Here is an 11,608-nt window from a genome sequence, read left to right as displayed (position 1 = left end):
CCATTTGATAGTTACCATTTATAGAAAATAAATTACAACCAAGAGTTTTTGCTTAGAAATATTTGTGGCTTTTCATCTCATAGTAACTTGTCTACACTAATTCAGTATTATAGCTTTCAATGTTTGGTTGAGCCAGCAAACCGATAGAAGGATCCGCATTAATACGAAATTCCGGAGATTTCCTGGTTCTTGAATATTTGTAAAACAAAATATTTCGAATTGAGAATAATTTCCCTTTATCTTCGAGCCCAAAATTTTTGTAAACTGTAACATTGATTTTCAATCATAATAAATATCGTTGTTTGCAGATACATTTCATATTCCCGAAGTTTTAATTGTCTATTTAACAACACGTAGATTTTAAAGAATGTTTTGGTATTTAAGACATTCAATTTTTCCAAAACATTCCAATTTAAATTCAAATATTATAATGAAAGTTTTTATCTTCTTTAAAATAACCTTTTCCCTCGGCTTACTTAATTCGATCAGTTTGTTAAGTTTCAATGTTTCTGCTCTTAATAAACGCAGATTAACCCTTTTACCTGATGAAAACTTGGAGATTGATAAGAAGCTCAAAAAAGTAAGAACAATTTAATTTTATTATGAGAGCTCTAAATTTTCAGGCATTTATGAATATAACCCATGAATTCTTTTTGATTGATCCTATTTATTAGTATTTAACTGTTAACAGCGTTTCCATCAGCAATCTGCACCTGAGAGATGAAATTAAAAAAGCCTATTTCACTCAAGCATTCGAAACCGGAGGTAGCAATATCTACAGCTGCTTGGATGGACTGGGAAACAAAAATCAGATTATGATGCCTAACGAAGCCCTGGGAATCACCATTTGGACGACGTTCATCCTGACCTATATAGCAATCTCCCTCGTTACGGCCATCTTTTTTATCCGAAGAGGTCCAATCGGCAGTAGGATATGGGACAGCTGCTTCGTTTATTTCTCCCATCTCGTTTTAAACCGTAAACTATTAGTATTTTTCAGTTCCTCTAAATTACGTTCATTAAGCACGTAGCAAAAAAGTATGTTTTATTATGATAAAAGAGCCATTAGATATCATTTGGCGTCATCAAAACATCAGTGGTTGTGTTCCTTCAAAATATTTAACCAAATCTTTATTAATTTTATCTCAAATTTAAAAATATTTTTCTCGTTAAGCAGCTCTTAATGGAAAGGAACAGCGTAATCTGTCCTGGAAATTCCTCATCGGGGGTTGGTTGTTTGGAAGTGGACTAGTCATGAACCGAATCTATCTGTGCAACATGAAGGGAGAGTTAACAGCGGCCAAAATACACTACATTGACTCAATTCCTCAAGTTTTGGCGAGGAAAGAGACCAAACAAATCTACGCTTCTAATGCTACGGTAAAGTGTTTGGTAAAATTGACAACCTAATATTGTAAATGTCGAACAATTAACATAGAACAATATTAAAGGTTTTCTAACTATTAATTTGTATGTCACTATATGAAAACTTAAATACATATTATTTACGGCTGAAGTCGTTCAATATAATCAAGGTTGTTAGATCATAATAGCCAATCCAATTTTTTTTAATTAAATCCGGAACCAGATTTACAGACGTCGCATCAAACCCATTTACATTGCGTTGCTAAGGGTATTTCACCAAACAATAAAACTAGATAACTCAAGGGACTACCAAATTTCGGTAGTGGGAAAACGATAAATACCGTTTTCTACTATTGTTGTAAGATTAATAAGTTTATATGAAATTTGCAAAACCTGGCTTACGATATTTTCGAATCCGAAAAATAAAAGGCACATTTTCTGTTTTACAGGTCGGATACAAGAGTTCGAAAACTGCCGAATTCTTTGAAAGAATGGTTCATACTTTAAATAAAAAAGACGGAAATTGGTTTAATAGGGATGATATTATCTTTGCTACGTCTATGGAATTTCGCGCGATCCTCTACGTATTTCAGGGAAATTGGTGTCAAAAGATATACAAGGGTCAAAAGGAATATTTCGAAATGTCAAGTTACGTGGTTATGCCTCCGCGGTCACCTCTGGAGGAGATAGTTAATTTTCTGTGAGTATTAACTCTGCCTTATCGGGCAAAATTAGTACAGCCAAAGGCAGAAAAGTTCTAAAAAATTAAGACTTTTCACTTTTATTAAGAATTTTTGATTTAGTACTACGGAAACTAACAACCTTAATTATAACTGTCGATTTCAATGGGAAACGTTATGAAAGTGCATTACTTAACGAAGGTTAGTTGACCGTAGATAAAAAGCTTTGACTATATATTGTAATATTGTTACATTTATGACATGGAAAGCTTTAATCTCGTACCTGCATAGTTCTTTACCCACTCTGCCGCAAAATGCAAAAATAAAATTTTGTTTTAAATCCAAATGAAGTGGTTAAATTTTAATCTTTATATTATACATGTTAATATTTTTTTTAATTCTACCTAAATCATTTGAAAAAATTTAATAACTGGGATAAAATATATTCTGGTTAGTAAAGCTTTTTGGCCTTCAAGGGTTATCCTGTAAAGGTTTTAACTCTTTTAAGGGTAAATGGCCATGACTTAGTTGAATCTATAACACAACTTTTGAGCCAAGGGAGTTAAAAGATACTTTTGTTTAATCTTAGCCAAATTATGGAGAATGACACTTAATTATCTTAAAAACTCATCAGAAACATTTCAAGTCTACTAATAGCACATTACTTCACTCACTAGGTCAATTAAGTTATTTTAATTATTACTTGAAATAACTCTATTATTTCCAAGAAAAACTTAAAATCAATTCTGTTAGATTAAATCTTTTGATTACCGAAAAATAAATTCGAGGAAAACCAGGTAAAAAAATCTTTTTTCTCGATTTTTCCGTGTTTTCACTGTTTCCGAGTGAACTGATAATAAGTTAGCATAAGAGAGAGATAATGTGGCTAAATAGGAAGTTCACTTCCACCATTTCCAAGAATAGAAACTTTAATTCTAAACTCTCATATCCGAAAATTTTTAAATAAAATAGAAAATGTTATTTTTCAGGTTTCTAAATATTCCGGGTTTGAAAGAATTATGGCATAAATTCTTTTACTAAAGCAGTTTAAAGGCAGATTTAAGAGAGGGGGCTAAGTGGCGACCTATAAATGATAAGATATTTTAGATTTAGAGATTTTTTTGTGGAATAATTTAAAATATTAGGATTGTTTCATAAATGTTTGAAAATTAATGTAGTAAATTTTCGTCACTTTTTCGTAAATTAATGTACATATTAATGAGACGGAAATGTATTTTTTTTTAAACTCTTTGATGAAATTTGAGCCTTTTAACCGCAATAGTAAATTAATAAAATATTAAATTGTAAAAGATTATGTGTTAAAATACAGCATGTAACTTCGATATATTGGAGTTTTTGGATCCAACAATTTTGGCATAAGAGTAAATTTGTAAATAACATTTAGGAAGGCAACGAGTGTTTCTCAATTTTATTTTTGTGCACTATCAAAAATCCAAACGCAATCAATTTAATGCAAATTGATTCATGATCGCTCATGAGCTTTCCCACAAAGAAATAAAAAGCGTTTAAAATAATGCTTCGAAGCTACAGATTGCTAGTAAAATACCAATAACTATAAAAATTATTCTTCAATAACAACAATTAATTGGTAACATATATTTCAACGTTTAGATCGCAAGTTAATTAAAGTTAATCACTTTAAAATATTAGCGTAAATCCTTGATTTAGTCCTAATTTCTCAAAAATCCTGTTTCTTATTTCTTTATTGTGGTTAAACAAGGCCTAAAATATTTTAAAATGATAAACAGTTAAAATATGAACTTTATTTCAAATAAATTTTAAATATATACTAATGTATAAAAAAATACTTAAACTTATAAATTATAGTTCAATTCCAGTTTCAACTTGGTTTCTTCTTCGTTGGCGTTAGCCCAAAAAAATTTAAACAACGGTTACTCCCCACATACAGGCGTCGCTGCGATCGGCAAAAATTTGAAAAAAACTGGTTTGCTTAGGGTATAGGGAGTTTCGCATCTCTATAACTGCCAGGGAAAAACCGTTTTGGGTGCTTATTTTCCGCGATAATTTGCTCGTAAAACCGAATGACTTTCGACACATTACGTTTAAGGAATAAGTAAAGGCTCATGGCAAAATTCAATTTTTCGTAGATTGGGCTATTATTTGATTAGTGGGTAAAATTTAAAATCTTTCGCTTAGTTCTGCAATGTGAATTGTTATCCAAAATTTTAAAGGTAACGAAATAAAAATTAGTTTTTTCTGCAAAACCTTATACTCTCAGGTACAAAATGTTATTCCGAAAGGCTACATGTATTTATTTCATTAACTAGCCGTTCGGTTGGATATTTGACATTTTTTAGATCTAAGCGCTTCAATTCCAAGAAATCTTTTTTCCTTGTTTAAAATGATAATTCAAGACTAATACAATTAAATGAATTAGAAATGTGTTTCAATTTTGGTAGCTTTTTTAGAGCTACATAGGACGAAAACTTTCTTGTTAAAATCTTAAGTTCATTGTCTGGTGTGCAGCTGAATTTCGGAACAATGAACTTCGGTTTTAGTGTTTGGAAGTTTCGGGAGTAACTGTTTCCATTACGATTCAATAGAAAGAGCAACCAAAAATAAACAACGACCAACCAAAAACCATTTTTTTTGTAAAAATCGAGTCTTTTCGGTAATTCATAACAAAAGATGAGCAGTTTCTTCGCTTCTATTTTTGGAGACTAGTTAATTCAATCGTAAATATAGGATATTTATTAATCTCATATTTTAAAGAAATAATAATAATTTCCAAGACAACACCTTAAAAACTAATGTTGAAGAGTTCCTACGTGATAACGACGGTTCGTTAACCTCCTTAATATTGGAAAACTGAGATCAAATTTAAAACAACTGCTCCGCGCTAATCTTTAAATAGGATTCGTCAATCATTGACCCAGGCGCAACTTGTGGAATTCTACCTGTGATATCTTTGTTTCAGAGTTTTGCGATACGTGGAGACCAGACAGGTGCGTCCAAGAGATATGAGGCTAGAGTTTTTGTGGCGACACCAGCTGTACAAGAGCGATTCTCGCATTCCTCCTTCGAAGACGTCGATCCATTTTCTCGCATCCATTCTCCAAGCGTGGATTTCCGGAAATATCATTTCCTTCTCGATCTTTATCCTCGAATTAGCTTACCACAACACCTAAACCAGCCAGACACTGCAGAAGAAAAACAAAGAAAAAATACTTGTTTTGCAAAACCAAAATTAGAATATCCGGATATTAACTTATGGTTTAAAAAAAAAGTGTAACCATTTAAAATCCAAACCACCATGAAAATCTTCTACAATTTACAAAGTCAATGGTCCCTAGTTTTAGCTGGCGTTTTGGTCGAGGTTTAAGGCTTATTATCAGTAATATTTTTAATTTTTGTATCGTAAAAATGTTTCATTTGAAAAGCTGCCTTGGGTATTAGCTCTATTTAAAAAAAAATTATGAAGTATATAAACGTTTCATTATCCCCCCTGTTTAAATATTTCTCCGTTAACATTCAAATTTAATAAATATAAGGATTATAAGGTTTTGAACGCCTATGGATCAGTACCGTTGCCCACCGGTCCAGGGACGTACCTTTTGGGGGGGCGGGGGAGGCTCCCCCCCCCCAAAGCTTTGTAGAGTGTAACGAAATCATGTTTTTCTTATTTATACGCGTTTTTTATTTCTCTCTAATCACTAGCTGTATGTGTTTTATCACCCGTATTTCTCGTTAAAACACGATATCCCTTTCATATATTTTTTATCGTGTATATATAAACGAAACTTCACTACATTAAAGTAGTCCTCTCAAATGTGTAACTTGCGATTCAGTCGTTAAAATAAACTGTTGAATTTTAAATGTTCTTGGTGTCAATATTTCGATTCCACCTTTAGTTATAAATTCAGTGCTAGCTAGAACACCCTTATCTGCTACGCTTCATGGTGCCGAAACCCGGGAGGAATTGAAATACAGAAGAATATCTACTTGTCCGTAATCACTTAAACGATCATGGATGGATAACAGAAGTTGACGAAGAAGCAAGCAACGTTGAGAGGTCTCGTTACCAAACTTGTGAACAAGATTAATAGAGCCATTGAAGAATCGCAGACAGAGTCAACCAAATCTGACTTGGCAAGATATCTACTTCAACTAGAAGACAAGGAAGGTAAGCTGAAAGAAGTAAACTCTTTAATTGAAGAGCTGATAACTAATGAAGATGAATACGAGGTTGAGATTCTTGAAGCGGAGGATTGGCAAGACAAGATAGTCAACGCTAAAGCTACGTGTCACGAAAGAATAAATGAGCTAAATGCGAGATCTACAGTTTCTGGTCGAAGCAGTTCAAGAGAGCAAGTATCTATCCCGTCTGTCAAACTTCCTCGAATCAATATAGAAAGGTTTACCGGAGAAGACGAATCCAAGTGGCCAGAATTCTGGATGCAGTACCACTCAACGATTCACGGCAACCGAAGTATATCTGAAGGCGACAAATTCAGTTACTTGAAAAGCTACCTTGGAGGAACCGCCCTAATGAGTATTGCCGGGTTGCAGTTCACTGGCGAGAACTATCAAACCGCCATCGACCTTCTGGAGAAGAGATTCGGCAGCAGACATTCTCAGATCCAGTCGCACACGCAGAAAATCCGAGACTTGGAGCCAGTACGACGGTCTTCAGACGCGAAAGAGCTAAGAAGATTCTTCGACTCTTTGAACGTCAGCGTAAAGAGTCTCGAGTCTTTGGATTTGGATCCAGAAGCGTATGGAAGTTTCATAATACCAGTCGTCACCGAACTTCTACCAACAGATATGGTGTTTCGATACTCCCAAGCTACTGGAAAAGACGATGTCCTGAAAATCAGCGGCTTAATGGACTTTCTCCAAGACGAGGTTGAGAGTCGAGAGCGAATGTTGAAGTTGAAAAAGACTCCCCTACCTCCGGAAAGAGATTTTAAAGACAAAACCAAAAATTCATCAAGAGATTATCAACTAAAGAAGAACCCACTTCCATCTACATCCACTTTCAATACGGCGGTCCAACCGGTAAAAGGCTCAAATTACATGAAGTGCCTTTTCTGTCAAGACAGTCATTCTATAGAATCGTGTACAGCATTGACAGTATCACAAAGAAGAGAGATCCTGAAAACGGAATCAAGATGTTATGTTTGTCTTCGAAAGGGTCATAAAGCACGGTTCTGCCGAACGAAAGGGGGCACGTGCTCAAATTGTGGACAGAGGCATAGTCAAGTTCTATGCGAGAAGTTGTATCCTGAGACGGAAAAGACAAAGCCTCCTGAGCCAGAAGATTCCTCCGGTAACACGTCTACCAATTTGATGTCCACTATATTTAACAAACGTCCGAGTAACGTCATCTATCTCCAAACCGCTTGGGCCAGAGTAATTCATAAGAACAAAGAAGTAGCGGTAAGGGTCCTACTGGACTCGGGAAGCCATCGCACCTTCCTTCTTGAAGACATTTCTTCGCAATTGGGTTTGCCATGTATGGGCAAAGAGAATCTTAACATTCAAGCATTTGGAGCTGATGTACATAGAGTCGAACGTCGAAGAGTTCAGTTCGAACTTGGAAACTTTCACAATTTCGAGACTACGACAATGGATGCATTAGAGACGCCCAAAATATCAGGAACTATTCTAAGTCTTCCCAGTCCAGAAGTGATCGAATTTGCAAACAACAAATGCCTAAAATTGGCTGATGTCCCTCCTGGAGTAAACGAGCCTAGTAAGGAAATATCTCTCTTGGTCGGAGCTGATTTTTATTGGATGATAGTAAGAGGAAAAATGGAACGGATAAATTCATCGCTGATGGTCATCGATACACGACTAGGCTGGTGTCTTCTTGGATCCTCTGACCCGAAAACTACAAAGGAGGAAAGTAACGCAGTTTATAATATCTCTATACATTCAAATTTCGTCCAGGAACCAGTTGAAGAAGAACGCATTTCCGAAAACCTGAAAGCGTTCTGGGACTTGGATACCTTGGGTATTGTGGAGAACTGCCACGACAAATCCGACCATTACGGCTGGCTGAAGGAGCAATTCAAATCGAAGATCACGTTTAATGGGCAACGCTACTCAGTTGGTCTGCCCTGGAAGGAAGACGCCGTACTGAAAAATAACAACTATAATGTCGCATTCCGAAGGTTTCAATACCAACTGAAGAAATTCCGCAAGGATCCAATTATGTTTTCTAAGTATAACGAAGTGATTGAATCTCACCTTTCCAATGGTATTGCAGAGCCTGCTCCGTATAGCGAGACTCCAGGAAGAACATTCTACCTTCCACACAGAGAAGTAGTCAAGCTCGAACGTTCAACAACCAAGATACGAGTCGTATTTGATGCTTCGGCTCACTCTACCGGATCGTTGTCACTCAACAGTTGCTTACATCCCGGACCCAGTCTCAACGTCGATCTGTTGGGTCTTCTCCTTAAATTCCGAAAATACAACGTCGTCTTCACTGCTGACGTGGAAAAGGCATTTCTCCAGGTGGGACTGAATAAAGAAAACAGAGATGTAACGAGGTTTCTCTGGGTGAAGAATTGTCAGCTAGATCCAAGCAAAGAAGAAATCGTAGTATTACGTATGACCAGAGTCTTGTTTGGCATCAATGCAAGTCCATATCTATTGGCTCAAACTATCGACCATCACATGGAGAAATGTAAGGAACAATATCCTAAGGCCTACGATCTTTTAACTAACTCCTTGTACGTTGACGATGTACTTGGTGGAGCCAAAGACGAACCAGAAGCTTTGGATGTTGCCAAGGAAGCCATAATTGCGCTACAGAAAGCTCGGTTGCCTCTTCGAAAATTTCAGTCTAACTCTGAATGGCTTACAAAAGAGTTACGTGGAACTATCGACGAAAACATGAAAAGTCTAAAGGCCGAAGATGTCTCCTTGAAGGTCTTAGGTATCGCATGGCAACCCAACCGTGACGTATTTCGATTTGATATCTCGACTTTATTGGAGTTCCTGTGTCAACGAAAAAACACCAAAAGGTTCATTCTTCAAGCGTCGTCCCGAGTTTTCGATCCAGTTGGGTTCCTGAGTCCCTTCATCATCAGAATTAAATGTCTTTTTCAGGAACTTTGGCAAAGAACTAAACACTGGGAAGACATCATACCTGAAGATCTTAAAACCCGTTGGGACTCCTGGTGCCGGGAGTTGTCGAGACTATCGGAACTTAAAATTCCAAGAGCCTATGGGTTAGAAGGAATAGTAGAAAAGGTTGAACTCCACTGCTTTACTGACGCTAGTGAGCGAGCGTATGGTGCAGTAATCTATGTACGTATAGTCAAACCAAATGAACTGATAACTGTAACGTTGGTGTCTTCCAAGTGTCGAGTAGCTCCACTGAAAAAACAAACCATTCCTCGCCTGGAACTCCTGGGAGCTGTCGTTGGAACGAAGTTGATGTCTACAGTCAGAAAGTATTTCGAAAATGAAAATCCATCGCTGCACTTCTGGACCGATTCGACCATTGTATTGTCCTGGATAAAGGGCGTTACCAAGATCTGGAAGCCATTTATAAGTAACAGGACAAGTCAAATTCAAGAAGCATATGAGCCGAAACTCTGGAATCACGTACCAGGAAAGGTCAATCCAGCAGATCTTTTGACACGGGGACTATCAGTCAGCGATCTTACAGAGAGTCAACTATGGTGGAATGGACCCTCTTTCCTGAAGGAATCACGATCTTCATGGCCGAAGCAAGCTGATAAAGAATTATCACCCGAAGAGAAAAACCTATCTGACATTGAAAGGAGGACATCTACAGATTCTATTGACGTCTTTCACCTAAACACGGAAAACAGCGAGTCTCTACTGACGATTTCTAACTACAGTAAATTCAAGCGTCCTATCCGAGTTATAGCCTGGGTGTTGAGAGCTGTTCAGAACTTTAAAAACTATAAGCAACGAACCGTCGATCCATTAACACCAGAGGAACTAGACGGAGGTGAAAATTATTGGATAAAGAAGACTCAAGAGGAGACATTTTGCAAAGAAATATCGGCTCTGAAAAACAAGGTAGCTCTTCCTAAAGACTCTTTAATTTTGGATCTCAAACCGTTTCTAGATGAAGAGGGAATTATGAGACTAGGAGGACGTCTTCAGTTTTCTGACCTCTCACTAGATGAGAAACACCCGATTATTCTTCCAGCGTCACATCCATTCACTCACCTAGTCATCACAAGAGCCCACCAAGACGTTATGCACATGAAAGTTTCAGCTACGATGGCCAACCTTCGTAACCGGTTCTGGATTCCTAAAGCGAGACAAACCATCAAGAAGCTGCTGTATCATTGCCGAACCTGTAAGAGAGAAAGATCGAAACCCATCGAACCACAAACGGCGCCGCTACCGCCAGAACGAATCAACCCTGGTGCTCCATTTGAAAGTACGGGCGTTGACTTTGCCGGACCAGTCCTGCTGAAAACGTACGATGTAACAAAGAAGTCTTACTTTCAAACAAAAGGGTATATCGCACTTTTTACCTGTACCACTACAAGAGCCGTACATTTAGAGTTGGTTTCGAGTCAAAGTACAGATAATTTTTTAATGGCACTACGAAGGTTCATAGCTCGACGGGGAGTGTGCTCTCTGTTCCTCTCGGACAACGCAAAAACCTTCAAGAAGGCTGATCAGGAGTTAGCGAAATTATGGAAATCTGTGGCAACTGAGGAACTCAAAAATTACTTCGGAGAAAAGGGAATCAAGTGGAGGTTTATCGTTGACCGAGCGCCATGGTGGGGTGGTATGTGGGAGAGAATGGTAAGAACTATGAAAAACTGTTTGAAGAAAATTTTAGGACGATCATTGCTGACCTACGAGGAAATGGAAACCGTAGTCATGGAAGCAGAGTCCGTAATTAACTCTCGTCCGATTACGTATGACTCCAATAGCCAAGATGATCTCTCACCGCTAACGCCATCCCACTTCCTGATTGGCAAACGACTCGACGCACTCCCGACCAAGAGATTCACCATACAAGAGCTCCAATCTACTCGAGAAAGCCTAACCAAGAGATGGAAATATCGCCAAACTCTGGCAAATCGGTTCTGGACAAGATGGCGAGAAGAATATCTTCTTGACTTGCGAACTGCACAGAAGGTCAAGAGGTTGAAAAACAATCAACCTCAACTTCAAATCGGCGATGTCGTAATCCTGAGTGAAAACAAGCTACCTCGACACCTATGGAAACTCGGCCGAGTGAGTGAGCTGCACCCCGGTAGAGACGAAGTCGTAAGATCATGTACCCTTCGAAACATTAATGGCAATTTTATCAAAAGACCATTACCCTTGTTATACCCTCTAGAAGTAAATTGAAAAATATTAATTTAATATAAACTTTCTGGTGTTCATTTGAATCACTTCAAATACCGGTGTTCGATAAAAATCCAAATTAATTTTTTATATTAGCCCATAGCTTTGAGTTTGAGAAAGGCTGTTAAAAAAAGTATGATCTTCTAATAGCCTTGAAAATATTTTTTGAAAATATTAAGTCTTTAAAAGCTGTTTGAAAAGCGTAAATACTAATTACTAAT

At 37.2% G+C, this 11,608-nt stretch overlaps 1 protein-coding gene across 1 annotated transcript; it reads left to right on the top strand.

Annotated features, from left to right (window-relative positions):
* Window positions 1-1,278: 1,278 nt before the first annotated feature.
* Window positions 1,279-11,390, top strand: LOC149933785 (uncharacterized). The gene is made up of 2 exons (XM_090157423.1): window positions 1,279-1,380; window positions 6,069-11,390. The coding sequence occupies exons 1-2, from the start codon at window positions 1,279-1,281 to the stop codon at window positions 11,388-11,390; spliced, it is 5,424 nt and encodes a 1,807-aa protein (XP_090013549.1).
* Window positions 11,391-11,608: the final 218 nt, after the last annotated feature.

The sequence above is a fragment of the Leiobunum rupestre genome, chromosome 8, assembly GCF_980474605.1.
Source record: "Leiobunum rupestre chromosome 8, qqLeiRupe1.1.hap1, whole genome shotgun sequence".
Classification (NCBI taxonomy): Eukaryota; Metazoa; Arthropoda; class Arachnida; order Opiliones; family Sclerosomatidae; genus Leiobunum; species Leiobunum rupestre.
This window is presented reverse-complemented; position numbering and strand designations above follow the sequence as displayed.